This window comes from Pipistrellus hanaki, assembly GCF_964339955.1.
Source record: "Pipistrellus hanaki genome assembly, chromosome: 1".
Classification (NCBI taxonomy): domain Eukaryota; kingdom Metazoa; phylum Chordata; class Mammalia; order Chiroptera; family Vespertilionidae; genus Pipistrellus; species Pipistrellus hanaki.
Window position 1 is genome coordinate 189,500,195 of NC_140503.1, and position 18,347 is coordinate 189,518,541.

The 18,347-nt window shown below is 48.6% G+C and overlaps 1 protein-coding gene across 4 annotated transcripts in view; it reads right to left on the bottom strand.

Annotated features, from left to right (window-relative positions):
• Window positions 1–1,491: 1,491 nt before the first annotated feature.
• Window positions 1,492–18,347, bottom strand: part of TBC1D1 (TBC1 domain family member 1) — a 213,343-nt gene continuing 196,487 nt past the window's right edge. For all 4 annotated transcript variants that reach the window (XM_084900527.1, XM_084900526.1, XM_084900529.1 and 1 more), the window contains 3 exons: window positions 12,714–12,883; window positions 5,428–5,601; window positions 1,492–1,991 (listed from right to left, as the gene is read on the bottom strand). In XM_084900527.1, coding sequence (XP_084756653.1) covers window positions 1,806–1,991; window positions 5,428–5,601; window positions 12,714–12,883 — 530 coding nt within the window. In that variant the 3' untranslated portion in view covers window positions 1,492–1,805. The remainder of the gene's footprint in view (window positions 1,992–5,427; window positions 5,602–12,713; window positions 12,884–18,347) is intronic.

Below are 18,347 nucleotides of genomic sequence, written 5' to 3' on the forward strand. Positions count from 1 at the left end.
CAGAAGATGTCCAGATTTCAACATTATTAAACATCAAACAGTAAAACATGTGGGAAGAAGCCCTGTCAATGTTAACTCCCAGAATATCTGGTGGAACAACCTGGGATAAAGGCCACTGGGCTCGTCATCTTGGTTTATGCAGGAACTGCTGTCCTGACACGGAAACAGGAAAGATCCCAAACAGCGCCCATGTGTTTAGGCAGCACGCCTGTCTTCCTCTGAAAGGTCTGGGGAGATTGACAAGGACTCCAAATATGAGAATCCTTTCTTTCACCTCAGGCTTAATCAACAGGGTCAAAAGAAACTCCTGTGGAACAGAAGAAGTGGTTAGGACAGCAATTTTTACCCGGTGTGCTGCAGGAATTTTTGAAACATGTAATACCTGACTATTTTAGTCAGGGGCACTGACCTCTTTTCCCTTAGACTGTCAAATAGAAAAATGACAACAGCCAACATAACAATGGCTGTCCTGTGTGAATGAATCAAAATTATATATATATAGTCAGATCAGCAAAAAATATGTTTTTTGGTGTGCTGCAGAACTTTAGTAGTAGTTAGCTTGTGTGCGCCATGAGATTACAAAGGTTGACAATCTCTGGGCTAGGATGACCAAGACCAGCAATGATTCTGCTGTCACGGAAGTGACATGTGCCTACACAGTTCCTCTCTGAGCACCCCTGGTAAGGACACGTGGACTCGGAGAGCGCACACGGGAGGCCCCACACAGTGATGAGGTGAAGCCAGGGCAGCCATGAGCAGCTTTCTGCATATTGAAGGCACAAGGACCTCATCGTCCTGAGGTAGGGAGAGAGTCACTGTGTTGGGAATTATGTTCAAAACACACACCCTACCTCCAGAAAACTGCTCTCAGCTGCCATACATTTGATTACAATTGTAGGCTGATCTCCTTTTTGAAAGTCCCCAAGTCTCTGGCACCCCTAAAAAAAATGCTGCTGTGTCCTGCTACCTCTGCAAAGAATCAGATTCCCAAGGAGTGGAGGCTCAAAGGGACACACAGCTGCAAAAATAAATACACAACTCAACTTCTAACGATTATGAAACACCACAAAGAAATAAATACCTTGGACTCTACAACTGCAGGTAGCGTTCGAGCAATCCCTGGTAGAGTCTTAAAGATGCTGATTTTCCCATAAAACATTCATCTACAATAACATTGATCAATACTTAAGGACTAGGCAAAAAAATGTATGAAAATATATTTTTTTTTAAAAAGAAACTTCATTAAATACCAACAATAGTGATCAAATTCAAGATGTCAAATTTAAGTAAATCGCTTTTGATCTTTCCTAATGGTCATCTTGGCCTTCATACCGAGCACGGACCAGGGCCACCTGCCGACGCTGCTGAGGGAGCAGTCACACCGACCCTCTGTGGGAGAGCTACGGACCCCGTCTTTGCCAGAGGAATCATCTCGAGTCCTCGGGTTTTGCAATTCCACAGTATGAAGAATGCTCCTTACAAACACAGTAATACTGAAAAAAGAACATAAAAGTGCATTTATTCATGTCCATACCGTCTAAATCTACTGATTACAGTCGTCAGGACCCACCGGAACCTAAACAACAACAAAAACTCGGGGACACACATTCCCCTGATCCGCAGGTTTCAGTCCAGAGGACTCCGCGTGCTGGTGAGCCCGTCTCCTCCCTGAGAAGCATGCTCCGCGCTTCACGCTCTCCCTCCAGCACCTTCTGTCTCTCTGGGTTAAGGCCTGGACAGTGTCGGATGGCATCCCGCGTCCCCTCGGGCCGTGCCCTGGTGAGATGCTGTCAGTCGCCCGTGGGCTAGGGCTGCATGAGGTCAGGCTGGGGTGCCCTCAGCTCTGCAGTCTGCCGCTGGAGCTCCTCCACTGTCCGCAGCAGCGCGGACCGCTCCAGCTCCAAAGCCAGGGCGGCCTGCTTCAACTTGCTTTCGTTGGCCAGGAGCTTCTCGACGGTGGCTTCCAGGCTCTGGATCCTACCATTTGCCACCTGGAGAGTGAAAGGAAACATGAGCCTGTCATTGCCCAGTGACAACACAGGGAGATCCACGGTGCACTCCCCTGTCCAGCCTTTGGAGAGCTGTGGAGCCACGTTTTGGCAGAGAGGACTCCACTGGGTACTGTCAGTTCTTCTGGCCACACAGAAAGACTACATCTCCCAGGCTCCCTTGCTGGTAGTCTGGGCCACCAGAGCTCCGCCCCTGCTGTGGCTGCTTTGGGAGCTATACATTGAGGTGGTGGCTTCACAATGCAGGAGGAGTCCGAGCTCCGAGCCACACACTACAGGGATGGCAGCTCAGATATGACCACAGCATCTTCCTGGAGAAGAGGTGGTGCTTTAGGGACAGTGCTTCACCACTGAGATTTGGAGCTTTACTCATTACTGCAGCACAGCCTGGCCTATTTAGATGACATCATCTGTACTGAGTGGCCAGATTATTATGATCTCTGAACGCATAATAATCTGGCCACTCAGTGTATATCCTATATAATAAAAAGCTAAAATGCAAATTGTCCCCTGGACCAGGAGTTCAACCAGCAGGCAGGCTGGCCAACCTCCCCATCTCCTCCCCCTGGCCTGTTGTTCAGAAGCCCCACGGCACACCAGGGGCCCCTACAGCTCAGCAGGGAGCTTTCTGCAGGGCCGCTTACTGCCGCACGAGCGTCATGTCTCCCCAGTGAGACCGCAGGTCTCCCCTGAGAAAGCAGGTCTCATCCTGCACAGGGGGCTGCCCCCCTGCACCTGGCTCCTGGCGCTCAGGACTTGCGGTTGATTGTGATGAAAAATGCCCGTCTGCTATTATCTGTCACCACCTGACATGTCTATGAGATCGCCTCATGGATGCTACTGGACCAAACAGGGTAACAGTTTGGTCTCCTGCTGCTGGACAGCATTAAATGTTACCAAGAGAAAAGGTGGGGCATTGGGATGTCTAATAACTAGATAGGCAGAACAAAGCTGGAACATGGGTCAATTCTGATATTTTGGCAAAAATAAAAAATAAGAAAAAAGATTTATGTTGAAAAATTAGCCATTGTATTGAACGCCTAGCCTTGGACTCTGAAAACTGCTTAAAAAAAAAAAAGATGGAGGTGAGAGTCTCACAGAACTTATAGTCCGGCTGAAGGACAATAACCCCAAGTGAGCCCTCGAGGGTCGTGGGAACGGGACATACAAGCACCTACAAACCAACAATACAATCTGTACCCCAACTCTTTGACAGCAACAGTATCTTATGGATTTTGGTGGCTCCTGGTGCACCACCCCCACAGCAGGACTCGGTCAGTACTGGTGGGCTGGCATAAGCTGGGGTCCTAAATGACACCCCCAGAAACACAGAGCCGCTTGGTCAAGAGAAAGAACATTGCACGGAGCATGCCTGTTGTTACCATTCCCCCCCCCCCACCCGGACCTGATGCCTCTCTTGAGGAATGTGGATTTCGGAGCAGCTTTTCCCAACACCCTCTCTTCATAAAAGAACAGTACCACAGAAGCAACACAAGCTTACTCTCCACCCTGCATCACACACCCACACAAAACCTACCCGGATGTTAGATCAATAAAAGGATCCTTCTACCTATCTTAACAAGCCAAGCGCTGCAAACGCGAGTCTGAGCTTTGCGAGAAATGCTTTCGTCTGCTCTATTTCAGGGGCCCCCCGTTTGTCCGGAAGGCATTTGAAATGCCCACTACCCTGCAGACCCTACCGGCCAGATAAGGCTCTGTATCCCTTGAACCTTCCCACAAATGACGGCCGAGACATCCTGGAGAGATTGCGCACAGACATGCTTTGAGTTAGGACAGTGGTTGGCAAACTCCTTAGTCAGCAGAGCCAAATATCAACAGTACAACGATTGACATTTGTTTTGAGAGCCAAATTTTTTAAACTTAACTTCTTCTAATGCCAATTCTTCAAAGTAAACTCGCCCAGGCCGTGGTATTTTGTGGAAGAGCCACACTCAAGGGACTGCATGTGGCTCAAGAGCTGCAGTGTGCCGACCACAAAGTTAGGACATCTCAATCACAGGGGAGAAAAGCAGCTATGTTTCCGAATGTGCCGGGCAGGCGGGACTGGGTGGAGAAAGCATTTTTCTTTGTTCCTCGAAATATCTCCTCAGGTCTGTGGGGACAGATCCCTGCGGAGGGATATGCACTTCAGACCTGGCTGATTTACTAGGCTCTCCAAAGTCTGCCTCCCTCATATCACTGCCAAGCCTGTGTCTGCAGAGGGGCAACATCCTATGGACGTAAACAGGCTGGGAAGGAAAGCTAATTCCCAGGTCAGCCCAGGAGCGCATAAATGCATACTTTTTTGGGGTGAGGAGGAGAATGTATTTTTTTTTTCCTGCGAAAATTCAAAAAAAAAATTTTTTTTTGTAAACACTGCATAAACAATTCCTTTACTCTGATAGCATTACCACCCATTTCTGATGTTAAAAAACTACACTGTGTGGCTCCTTTATTCCATCTGCTTGGAAAAGGAGCTGTGTGCTAAGCCCTAGGTATTCTTCCAGTCCTTGTCACACAAACCAGGGAGTCAGGACAGAGCCGGTCAGCGGTCTGTCCCGGTGAAAGCGGGGGTGGGGACATGGGGAGACCAGGTCTCTGGGCTGCCCTCTGCCCTTGCTTCCTGTCACCCTCTGTGCACACAATCAGTGTTTGCCTTTCTACAGTGTCCTCATCCACACGCATCCATATTAAAATGGAAGCTTCCAGAGTGGACAATTGTGTCCTTCATTAATCAAGGCTTGGTATTTGCACCAAGGACACATGTATCATGATCCTATGCCCTGATTTACTTTTTTAATTTTATTTTTTAAAATATGTTTTTATTGCTTTGTAGAGTGAGCGGAAGGGAGAAGGGAGAGATAGAAATATCAAGGAGAAAGAAACATTGATGGGCGCCCCCTACTGGGGATCGAGCCCGCAACCAACCTAGGTATGTGCCCTGACTGGGAATCGAACCAGTGACCTTTTGGTGCAGGGGCCGATGCTCAACCACTGAGCCATACGGGCCACGCCTGGCTGATTTTGCAAGGCAGATGTCGGTGTCGCCTGCCTCCTTTAACATCCCTCTGTGGACCTGGCTGATTTTGCTCATAGTAGCTCGAGCCTTTGCTTCTCTTGTCATTATTCAAAGCACAGCTGCTGGCATTCAGCTAAGAGCTCCATGGAGTCTGGATCGCAAGTTCATCTCTGGGCCTGTTTCCTGCTAACGGCAGAGACAGCCGCACAGAAAGCTGTCTGACCTCAGCACAGGATCGCCTGGCTGCTGTCTACGAGAAAGGCCCAGGACCCCCGGGATACCTCTGATCCAACTCTAAGCGGACTTGGGCGGAGGGGCCCCCGAGGCCGTGGGAAAGCCCCACCTGCTGGGTTAATGAGCTACCGGGGTGCAGGAAGCTGCTTCCCGAACGTGCTCTACCTGCAGCTGCTCCAGGAGGTCAAGGTTCTGTTTGCGCAAGCTGCTGTTGGTTTTCTCCAATTTGTCCATTCTTTGGTTGTCGCTGAGAGGAGAGGAATCAATAAGTTCTTCTTGAAGCACGTGGTACTCCACTTCATATGCTTGTAACTGTTTAGAAATGTCCATCTCAAACACCTGTTAAATGCAGGGAAGTGATCAGGCATCGAAGGTGAGAAAAAGCACACAAGTACACACACACACACACACACACACACCACGTCAGCAAGACCCACTAAACACCGACTCTGTGCCTGGTATATTGGTGATAATTAAAGGAAACTCTGTGCCCTGAGAAGGAATCATTTCACTTGGGAGGGAAGGACAGAAGCAGCGTTTGGAACTAAGCCTAAGATAACAGTAAGGATGGTCTCTGATACTCATTTTCCAAAAGTCGACACCTTGTTTTTACAGAGGCACGCAGCATTTATTTTGAGCTCTGATTCCAGGACTTATGTTCGTCTTCTCTGAAAACCCCGTTAAGTTAGATGCATCAACTCTGGGTCAAAGGGAGGAAACAAAACAAAAGCATCGCAGCCCTATCTGCCCAGTCACCGAGTCAAAGTTTAATTACAGTTCAGCTGGGTTTTTAGGGTTACAAGAACAGCTAAGTAATGGAGCTGTTTACTGAAAACCATTCTCTGCACACAAGACATGCAGAAATGAGCCAAAACCCAAATGTCACCCACAGAGATGAGTGAATACGAAACAATGCCTGCGCTGCCTTCCGTCCCATAATAGTAACAGTGATGAAAAAACCACCCGTGTGAAAAACAACCCAGTGCACGAGTGAGTGAGTGGTCTGTCTGTACTTTCTCTCGGGGACTGAGCTTGAAGGGGACGGGGGCGGGACTGAAAGGGGGTCAGAGGGCAGAGGCTGCAGCCCCGGGCACCTCCTCTCTTTCCTGGTGTTGAAAACACCATGGGGCTGAGCCTCGGCACCCAACAAGGACCCCAGGGAAATCTGAGAATTCAGTCATCACTTAAAAAGCCACGTGATCAGAACACATGGTTAGAGAATGGGATTCGGCTTTATAAGAACAGAAAGGGACTTTTCAGCACATTTCCTGAAAAAGAAAGGCCGACAGAGTTAGAGCCAATGGAGAGCTCCTTTCCCCTGATGGCCCTCTGTCAGCACTCACAGGGGGGAGTCCTATCTTCCCTGATATCAATTTTTTTTAATATATTTTTTATTGATTTTTTTACAAAGAAGGGAGAGAGAGAGCTAGAAACGTCGATGAGAGAGAAACATCGACCAGCTGCCTCTTGCACACCCCCTACTGGGGATGTGCCTGCAACCAACGTACATGTCCCTGACCAGAATCGAACCTGGGACCTTTCAGTCCGCAGACCGACGCTCTACCACTGAGCCAAACCGGCCTCGGCCCTGAAATCAATTTTAAAGAACCATGTTTACTAGCTCAGCGTTCACCACAATCTCATTTCGTCTCCCTTAAGGCTCATTTCTCAGCTTCCTGGTTTTCAGTTTAATTCAACGGATACTGGTTAGGCACCAAGTCTCTCTGTGCTGAAAGTCTCACCCCGTGCTGGTGGCATGTGTGTGCGCTGTTGACTGTGTTGACCCGAGTCTCAGTCAGTCCCTCGGAGTGACTGAGAGGTCAGCGAGAGGTCAGCGGAGATTATCATCTCTATTTTCAGTCAAGGAAACTGACTCAGAGGCTTTGAGTCAGTCTCAGGTCCCGGCTCCACCGGCGACTCCCTGAATGACCTTGAGCAGGTCTCTTGACCTCTCCCAGGACCAGCTCGTGGCCTCCAGCATCACTGGGGGAGTTACAGGAGACAACCTATGGACCTTCCGGGCACCTGCCTGCAAGCCGAGCGGCAGTGCTCACTCAGCTGAGGGACCTGCTTCCACACATTTGTTGTGAAACCCGCACATTCAAGCTCGTGCTTCAGCAAAACGACCGAGGATGCCACAGCGTGGACCTTCGGAACAGCTCAGTGAAAACCGCCAACAGTCAAACCGAGACTGCGTGGCATCGAGGTGTGACTATAAATGGGGTACAGTGCAAATGCCACACACACACACAGCTACTTTTCTTCTTCCACCGAGGTTTATTTTTAAAGGAGTTCCTATCCTGGAAAATTTGGGAACAAAACGTCTCGCCTTTTGTACAGATTGATGACCAGCTGAGGTTAATGGCTCTCAACTGTGCCCGAAGCTATAAACTCTCAGGCTTCCGTTAATACCTAGGAACCCGCCCGGGTCATAATGGGGTCATAATCGTCTCTGCTTAAGGCACAGGAACCACAAACACTGAGGCCCTCAGATTCTGCAATGATGCCCCAGAATTTATCCCAAACCATGGCAGCATGTGGCTGGTGGTAAAAAGAGACCTGGTTTCCTCAGACAAGGCGTGTTCAAGTAGCTATATATTCTTCATGGCCATCATTTTTATAAATGGCTTTGTATTCTACCACTTCGACATATCACCACCATGCCAATCCATGCATCCAGTGTGGGCTGCCCGGTTTCCTGAGTTTCTGTTGCTCTAAATGACAACCCTACGCATCCTTGTCCACATGGCTTTCCCCATATTTCGGACCATTTTCTAAGGATACATTCCAGGAAACGGGATTACTAAGTCAAACGGGAAGAACATTTACTGGTTCGTGAGACATATTGCCTGCTTCCCAAACGGGAACCATCAACATACAACACCATTAGCCACACACGGATGTGCCAGACTCAGTGCACACACCCTTGGCACTGGGAGCTGGCATGAAACATTCCGTTTGGTTAATCCAGTCAGTAGAGCACTCTGTGTGATTTACATTTGAATCATGCACGGAGCTAAATATTTTCCCAGATGCTGTTTATTACACGGGCCTCCTCCTTGGAGAACTGTCTAAGTTCCTGGCTCATGGGCTCATGGAGACGGAGTTCCTCTCTGCCGCCTATGGACACGGCATGAAGCTGTGAACCTGGTGTCTGCACAGCTAGCCCTGTACTTTCCACGTCCCCACCCACACCTGCCCTGCCTCTGTCGGTCTCGGTGGCACACCCAAGGTGGAGAGAGGAGCCGCCGGCCCAGGTAGTGGCGGTAAGGGGGTGGCAGGGTCTGTAGTGCATTTAAAAACAGTAATACGCCCCACTAATAGTTGGTCTGCTTTTTATTACTGCCACATGCACACAGTCCTACACAATGCCAGCGGTAAAATAAAGTATCCCTCCCACCCCACCACACCCTCTAGGTCTGGCACTGAAGGGCCTTTTAAAAAAGTACTCACTCCCCACAGTGCACACTGCCTGGGCAGAGGGCTCCTCCCAGAGGCAGAGAAGGGGGCCTGGCCACGGGCTCCGAGGAGCCCTTCTGAACAAAGGAGCCTTGTTAAGATTCTGGTTCCGGCCCCACATGCTCAGCTCGCACAGAGAACTGCCAGCTGTTTGCAGGGAAGCTGCCAGGAGCAGAGCTTTTTCATTGGTTCCCAGGGAGTGAGTCCCCTGGGGCCTCACTGAAATGCAGATTTGGACTCAGCGGGTCTCTGGTGAGGCCCCAGATTCTGCATTTCTCGCCTGATACACTGACAGCTCCTACCTGATACACTGACAGGCTGGGCCATGCTTTAAATGGAGCCCCAAGGATGCTAAAAATAGGCTCTTTGTCTCCCCAACCCCACCCCAACCCACTCCCCTCTGTTTTCCTTCCTAACCCTGACCTCAGGTTGCAGAGGCCCGTTGAGGCACTCACTGTGACAGAAATGCAAACTGGACCTCCTCTTAGTTTCTGTTTATCCCCAGGGTCCCCCCTCTTCTTGGGTCGGGATTTTTAAGTTACACCAAGGACGCCACAGAGCCTGCCGAGGCTCTGTCCTCCTGCCCGGGGCTCTCAGCTCTGGGCCTGCCCCTCTGTGGCTGCTCCCAGTGTCCCTGAGCCCCGTCCTCACTACTCTCTCTCTCATCCTGTATGCAGGCTGCGTCCCAGCCTCTGGAGCCAAGACCACCCATAGAGAGGGCATTTAGTGAAACGGAGCCATGGCTATCAGAGCGGCCAGACCTGCCCATGCCTACAGGACAACCGTGTGCAATTAATGCACTTACCACCCCCCCCCCCCCATGCCTCCAAGGTCAAACCTGGGGCTCTGTGAGCCTGCAGAGGAAGCACACTGCACCTGGGGCCCCACTTCTGAGTTGGACTCGAGACGAGAGCCCCCTCTGGAGGCCAGGACTCCTCAGACCCTAATCATCTCACACTCAAACACCCACACTCACACACACACACACACACACACACACACACTGAACTGCCAGGCATCTGGAATCTCTATTCCCTCACTCCCATGCCTTTGCACATGCTGTGACCAGGGGTCAGCAAACGACAGCCTCCAGACTGAATCTGTCCCACTGCGTGTCTCTGTAAAAGTTTCACCGCAGCATGGTTTCCTCATTTCTACACACACCTCCGTGGCTGTTTGCGCGCTGCAAAGGCAGAGCTGAGTGGCTGCAGCAAGCCTTATGGCCAACAAAGCCCACAACCTCACTATCTGGCTCTCTACAAAGGACATGTGCTCACTTGATTGGCTCATTCTTCTTCTTCTTCTTTTTTTTTTTTTTAAACTTATTTATTGATTTGAGAGGGGTTGGGGGAGAGAGATCTGTTGTTGCACACATTTATGCATGCCTTGGTTGATGCTTCCATGTGCGCTGGCTGGGGAGAGCACCCACAACATTGGTGAAGCAGGATGAGGCTCTGACCAGCTGAGCTATCCGGCCACGGCTTTGGCCAATTCTTTGAGGCCCAGCTGAACTGTGTGCCTTCAATTCCCAACTGTGAGCACTCACACCCTCCGCCAGACCGGCTCCCATGAGCCTTGCACAAGCACCGCAGTAGCTCGCACCACACTTGTAATTACTGGGTTACGTGCTTATTTTCTGCACCGGTTGGGCTTTGGTGTCAGAGGGACACGTTACATTTCCGGCTCTGCCACGTTACACGGGGTGAGGGCGTGCTCCTGTCTCCACATCTGTCTCCCCAGCTCTAAAACAGGGATTATCGTCCACATTCCGAAGCTGTCAAGGAGCCAGTGGCCTAACGGATGCCAAGTTCACAACGGCTGCCAGAGGACAACCAGCCACACACTCAAAACTGTCCTCTCCACGTGTTGTGCCCACATCCATCCTCCGAACCCTTAAGGGGCACCCAATACAGTCATCGCAACAGGTGCTTTTATAGAAAAAGGGGAGGAAAAGGGATTTTTCCTGGAGCTCAATATCCAGGAGGTAAACCATGTCAGTCGAGGCTGCTGGCCTCAGAGTCAGGAGCAAGGTCAAGGCACTCACTGGGCCAGACCTTGGGTTAGGTGACTGAGGCTCTCTGCATTTCCCAGGCAGCATAAAGTATAAGGGGAATGAAAATACATGCAACAACAGTTCTGAGAAGGAATAAATGCACATAAATGCCAGGAATTACAGTGTCCAAAGGGTGGAAGATTTGGTATTAATATACAGGTGAAATACAGAGAAACTCTGTAGTGAAATGAGAATTTGGTATTAATATACAGGTAAAATGCAGAGAAACTGTAGTGAAATGAGGGTTTGGTATTAATATACAGGTAAAATGCAGAGAAACTGTAGTGAAATGAGGGTTTGGTATTAATATACAGGTGAAATACAGAGAAACTGTAGTGAAATGAGAATTTGGTATTAATATACAGGTAAAATGCAGAGAAACTAGTGAAATGAGGGTTTGGTATTAATATACAGGTGAAATACAGAGAAACTGTAGTGAAATGAGAATTTGGTATTAATATACAGGTGAAATACAGAGAAACTGTAGTGAAATGAGGGTTTGGTATTAATATACAGGTAAAACGCAGAGAAACTCTGTAGTGAAATGACACCCAGAGGCCCTGCCAGAGCCTGTGAGGCCAGAGGATCCGAGCGTGAGACCCGCCCTGTCCACTCTGCAGCAGGGTGACTGAGGGCCGGTCCATTACCCACTTTGAGCCCCAGGCTCCTCAGGGGTTAAAGTCGCCTCTCCTCTCAGGAGTGCAGTCACGATTAAATGAAATCATGTGTATTTATAGATCCACAGGGAAGCTGGTAAAAGCGAGCCAGAGTGAGAGGCGGAGCCTGTCCAGGAACCGCAGGCCCGGTGCAGAGGGGAGAGCTGCTCCCTCGCACAGGCCTGTGAGCTGCAGAGCTGCAGTGACGCCCGCATGGCACCCTCCCTCTCCCCCTCCCCCTCCAGGCCTTCTGTGCCAGGCACCTGAGCACGGGCAGCCACGGACGTCACAACTCTGGTCTGGGGGCACCAGACCGGAAGTGCTGCTCCTCTTGGACCAAAAGCAGTCCTCAGAATAAGGACTCTTTCCAAAGCTTTATTTCACTTCTTGTTTTCAAGGAACTGCTCTATGTGTACGTTGTATTTGGAGCAGGTGAGGTAAGTTCTAGGCTTAGAGAGACCGGAGGCTGATGGCAGTGCTCCACACAGACCTCAGCTCAGAGCTTCCCCGCCAGCCGGCCTCAGGCACCTCCCACGGCGACCCGCCCTCTGCTGCGCAGCTCAGCCCCTCCTCGTCTGCAGTCACCATTGGAAGGTCCTTTTTAAAGCAGAGTCCAAATCTACACCCGCCCCCAATCCAGGCCATGGAATAACTGCTCCAGGTGTAATTCCTGGCTTCAGCCACCCCTCACCCTTAACATTCTAGACAGCAACGGTTCCACTGCACCCAGCAGCCAGAGGTGCTGTGACCACAGATGTGGAGGAGGACTCTATTAAAGTGCACGAGTATACACACACACACACACACACACACACACACTGTGGAATAAACTTATGTAAAATGTATACACTCTATCACAACTTAGCTATGGAAAGTTCTTTCTGTAAAATAATATTTTCAGCAGAGAAATGAAAAAAGCCTACATTGAACAGATGTACGAATATTAGAACAAATTAAGAGACAAATTAAGTCTCTTAATTATGAGAAACTACTGATAATTTGTGCTGTTCACCACACCTACCCATCGCCATGGTGTTGCCACATGGCATGTCAGCACTGGACTCACAGCACACATACACTCACACGTTTAGTCACCGGACACGTATTTGCGATGTGACTCCCTCGCACCAGGCATCACACAATATGCTGCCCAGAGTACCAAGGGGTAGGAAATAGGCCCTGCTCAATAATAATAATAATAATAATAATAATAATAATAATAATAAAGCTTCTACATAACCAGGATTGCTTGAGCCTTCGGGAAGGTTAGGACTGAATCGTACCTGATTGATGGTCTTCTCCATTTGCACCAGGCCCAGATTGGGTAGTGTGTTTTTTATGAAGTCAACTATGGTCTCAAGGTTCTCATGCTGCAGGATCAAGGGCTTGTGGCTCCCCAACAGACTTAAAGCCACTTTAAAGATGACCTCTGTTCCCTGAAGAAAGATCATATCTGGGGAAACACAGAAATGCAGAAAGTTAAGCCGGACCAGTTTCTGATGAAATGCCATTCGGTTTCCTTTTCCACACGTCGCAGGGCAGGGCAGAGGGAAACTTGACCCCAAACTGCAAGTTTTATTTCCTTTTTAAGAGCCTGACATTTCAGATAGGGTTGTCAAGGCAATACGGCAAACAATGAAAGAAATATAGGCAAACATACTACTACAATTTTGTCACAGGCTTAGATAAACATTTTTATTTGTTCCAAAAAAATTTAAACATGCATTGAAAAATGGAAAATTTTTTATCAATCTATTTTTTCCAGGAATGTTCTAGATTTTAAAGGAGTTACTAAAACATGTTTTTTTTTTTTTTTTTTTTTTTTTAAATATATTTTATTGGTTTTTTAAGAGAGGAAGGGAGAGATATAGAGAGCCAGAAAAGTCGATGAGAGAGAAACATCGACCAGCTGCCTCTTGCACATCCCCTACTGGGATGTGCCCGCAGCCCAGGTACATGCCCTTGACCGGAATCGAACCTGGGACCCTCCAGTCCGCAGACCGACGCTCTACCACTGAGCCAAACCGGTTTCGGCTAAAACATGTTTTTATGGGTAAAACAAAGGTTTTCAGACATAGAGCATCAGAGATACAGCATTTAAATATAGACATCCAACTACACAGTATAAAAGTAAAAAAAAAAAAAAAATGCCTGTTTCCTCTATTTTGAAATAAGGAGTTGAATGAAAAGACCTCTAAAAACTCTTAATGTCTGCTCAATTCCAAAAGTGCATTATTAAATATAAGTATACTGAATTTTAGCTCAATAATGGAGTAAAGCTCAGCCCTAGCAACTGATTGTGGGTGACTAAATTCAGGCAAGTTACCTGACAACTGGAATAATCCTATATAATAAAGAAGTAATATGCAAATTGACCTTCACGCTCTCACAAGATGGCTGCCTACAACCAGGCCAGCGGGGGTGGGGGAGGTTAGTGAGGGATGACAAAATGACTGAACAAGCAGGATTCGTGGGGCTACCAGGCCAGTGGGGGGTGGGGGGGCCCCAGTTGGGGGTGACCAGGCAGGCAGGCAGGTGAGCAATTAGGAGCCAGAGGTCCAAGATTGTGAGAGAGATGTCCGAATGCCAGTGTAGGCCTGACCCAAGATTAGAGAGGATGCAGGCTGGGCTGAGGGGACCTTCCCCCCATGCAGGAATTTCATGCACCAGGCCTCTAGTCCTATATAATAAAAGGGTAATATGCAAATTGACCAAACAGAATGGCAGCTCGCTATGACATGCACTGACCACCAGGGGGCAGACGTTCAATGCAGGAGCTGCCCTCTGGTGGTCAGTGCGCTCGCACAGGGGGAGTGCTGCTCAGTCAGAAGCCAGCTGGCGAGTGCAGTGACAGTGACAGAGCCTCTCCCGCCTCCGCAACAGCATTAAGGATGTCCAACTGCTTAAGCTGGCAGTCAGACATCCCCTGAGGGCTCCCGGACTGTGAGAGGGCTCAGGCCAGGTCGAGGTGACCCCCCAAACCTCCTGGTGCATGAATGTTGTGCACCGGGCCTCTAGTGTGCATATAAGAAAAGATATAGTTTAGAGATGAGAGCATACATCTGATTAGAGGCAACTGTCAATCTATCTCTCCCTCTGGCTACAGGGTAATGGAAGAGACCCAGAAGTTGGAAACTCCATCATGTGGAGGAAGACAGAGCAGTGGAGAAGAGCCCCAGCACTGCGCCTCTGACATGTAGAAGCCGTGAAGACTCAGAGAAGCGGCTGGATGCTGCCGTAGATATGTGTCAGAGTGGCGGCATGTGGGCCGCACACAGGGCAGGCAGAGGTGCTGACTGGCTGGTCAGAGGTGCGCTGTGACCTGCATGAGGTCTGAACCACCTGATGCCGATGGGGCACGGCCCTCAGCGATGCTGAATCGAGGTCAGCCCGTCTCTCTCAGGGCGCAGGGCCACAGAGTCCACAAACTTCACAACTGCTTGTGACTGAGGGCAGCCCCCAGGGAACCAGAAGTCTCCATGGCAGCCTCCCTCTTCGGTTTGCCTGCAGAGGCCGGTCTCCGACTGCCGAGCCTTAGGGGAAGTACCCGCGGTCTAAGGCAGTGCCATGGAAGAATCTCCCCGTGAAACGTCTGCTTTACAAAATACAGGGTTTGCCGTGTAAAGCACCGCTGCAGAAAATAGAGAGATTTAAAATACACCATAGCCGAAACCGGTTTGGCTCAGTGGATAGAGCATCGGTCTGTGGACTGAAGGGTCCCAGGTTCGATTCCCCGTCAAGGGCATGTACCTTTGGTTGCAGGCACATCCCCAGTTGGGGGTGTGAAGGAGGCAGTTAATCGATGTTTCTCTTCCATTGATGTTTCTAACTCTCTATCCCCCCCTCTCTCCCTCTCTGTGAAAAATCAATAAAATATATTTAACAACAACAACAAAAATACCACCATAACCACAGTGTATTTTTAAACAGGAAAGACATTTCAAAAGAAAAAGAGTAAATTTGAAGATTCCGTGGCTTAGACACGAAGCCTTCCTTTCAGTACATGAGCATTCAGAGCTGAAAACTGGTGGCGTCTGTCAGACTATCTGGGACATGTTAGCCAGGGTCCGGGGGTGGACTGCGCTCCCTGGAAGCGCATCCTATAGTGACAGTTCATGTGGTTGGTCTCGGAGCGACAAGAACCTTAAAACCAGATACGGTACCATCTGGGGTGGTGAACACACATTAGACAGCTGATGTGTTATAGAACTGTACACCTGAGACCTGTATAACTTCATTAACCAGTGTCATCCCAATAAATTCAATTTAAAAATTAGATACAGTGCCAGTACCTAAGCCAATTAAATAATTACTGGAGAGTTTCTGAGCATAAACAAATATGTAATCCACATCAGCAGTCTCCTAAGGTTAGCAATGAGTCCTCCAAGCTTTATTCCTTTCTGATCTTGGTGTTTATAACAAGTCTACTTAGCAGAGTGCTTCCTATGACTCTAGACTCAGAGTTTTCTGGACTGTATGAGAAAAAAAAAAAGAATTTTAGAGAGAGTTGTGTTTTTTTTAACCCTCTTCCTTAGTATGTTAAAAACAAAACAAAATAAAATGGAACTGGATATGTTTATTTCATTGGGTCTAATGGTATTTAATGTAGTAAAAAAAAATTATATATATATATATATATATATATATATATATTCCTGCCTGACTGGAGTGGCTCCGTGGTTGAGTGCAAACCTATGAATCAGGAGTTCGATTCCCAATCAGGGCACATGCCTGGGTTGCGGGCTCCATCCCAGTAGGGGGCGTACAGTAAACAACTGATCAATGATCCTTTCTCATCATTGATGTTTCTATCTTTCTCTCTTTTCCTTCCTCTTTGAAATCAATAAAAGTAAAAAACTTTTAACACACACACACATATATCTCCGTGAGAAAGTGATTTAATTTCCCGCATTTGAAAATCACTGTGTAAGGAATTACCCCACCCCCCCACCCCCCTCCGGCCCTGCACTGCCCAGCTCACTGCCTCTCTTTCTTCTCTCCTCTCTCACGTTGCCCCATAAACAGGCTCAGGGCTTCACCAGGCAGGAAGTGAAGGGAACCTTAGATTCAGCTGACTCCTGCACTTGGCAAATGATTTGCTGAGAACAACGCAAATAGCTACATTGCTTTGAAGATGCTCCGGCAGCTGTTATTGCGCTAATGGGTACGGAATTCTATTTGAAACTCCCCGTGACATAAAGGGGTAATTTTCCTGGGCGGGGTGTGTGTGTGTGTGTGTGTGTGTGTGTGTGTGTGTGTGTGTGGTGGTGAAGATAAACACCAAGCGCATGGCAGGCTGGGAAGCGAACATATCCTGCATCTTTCCCGGCCACCTCTGTCTTTGTCAAGGGCAATCGTGCTGCCTAACTTCCTCCAATGCGACCAGGAGCAGGCAGGAGGGGAAAGAAGCGTGGTGACAGCCCTAACAGAGTCTGCACACACTCCCTCCATCACCACTGAGCCATGATGCCGAAGAGCCATTTTCCTGGCTGTACAAATGGCTGTGCTTACCCGTCTACTTCAGTCCTTGAGCCTCTCTGAAGCCTTCCTCACATTACAGGTGGCGTGTGTGTGTGTGTGTGTGTGTGTGGTTTTTTTCTTTTTTTTTTTGCCAAGCCCCTAGTTTTGTTTTGTTTTTGTGGTTTTTTTTATTTTTTAATTTTTAAAAATTTAAAAAATTTTTATTTTATTGATTTTTTTTTACAGAAAGGAAAGGAGAGAGATAGAGAGTTAGAAACATCAATGAGAGAGAAACATCGACCAGTTGCCTCTTGCACACCCCCTACTGGGGATGTGCCCGCAACCAATGTACATGCCCTTGACTGGAATCGAACTTAGGACCTTTCAGTCTGCAGACCAACGCTCTATCACTGAGCCAAACCGGCTTCGGCTGTTGTTGTTTTTTTAAAAAATATTTTATTGATTTTTTTTACAGAGAGGAAGGGAGAGGGATAGAGAGTTAGAAACATCGATGAGAGAGAAACATTGATTCAGCTGCCTCTTGCACACTCCCTACTGAGGATGTGCCTGCAACCAAGGTACATGCCCTTGACCGGAATCGAACCTGGGACTCTTGAGTCCGCAGGCCGATGCTCTATCCACTGAGCCAAACCAGTTAGGGCAGGCCCCTAGTTTTTACATCCCATCTCCTCGCTCATCTTCCTGGAATTACATCCTACAGAAACCTTCAGGTGCCTCCTCTTCCGTGAGGAGCCAGCTTGGTCCTTTACCCCCAGAGGCAGACCCCTCTCCACCCGAGCTGGAAAACACAGGAGGAGGCTCTTTTACACCATGGGATGCCCACACAAAGGACTGGCTTTCAGAAAAGCATCGTTACCAGGCGCCTCAATGATGAAGGTCAGGGCATACACATATTTGGCAGCTGCCCCTCTGAGCAGCATACACTTAACATTCAAGGTGACCTATTAACTAATATACGAGCCATGCTGACTGCAAAGTGAGGATCCTTGACTTACATGTAAAATTGTGAAGAGCTGACAAAGGTCCATTTGTTTTCAGGGCTTATCCAGGCCTAAAGACTTGTAATGAAATGGGCTTCAGACCAAAAAAGACTCCGGTGTATGAATGGGCACGCTTTGGATTTAAAACTGAGCAATCCACTGTGACGGAGGTTTAAACAAACACGGCTCCAGGCACCAATGCTAAGTACAGAAACGGTTTTTCAAAACCCATCTTTTCCAATAAAAGTTTGTTTTTAAGGACTGATAGATGGGATGGATTGCGCAAACAAACAACAAACAGTAGCGTTGCTGTTGTTTGCAAAGTGACATCATGACACAGTGTGCCTTGAGCTCTCACTTCCGGCCTGCAACTCCAGGCGCCCTGTGGCCCTAGCCAGCAGGACGTGGGCTCAGGACAGCAGGGTCTGTGAGGCCCAGAAATCATCTTTATGTAAA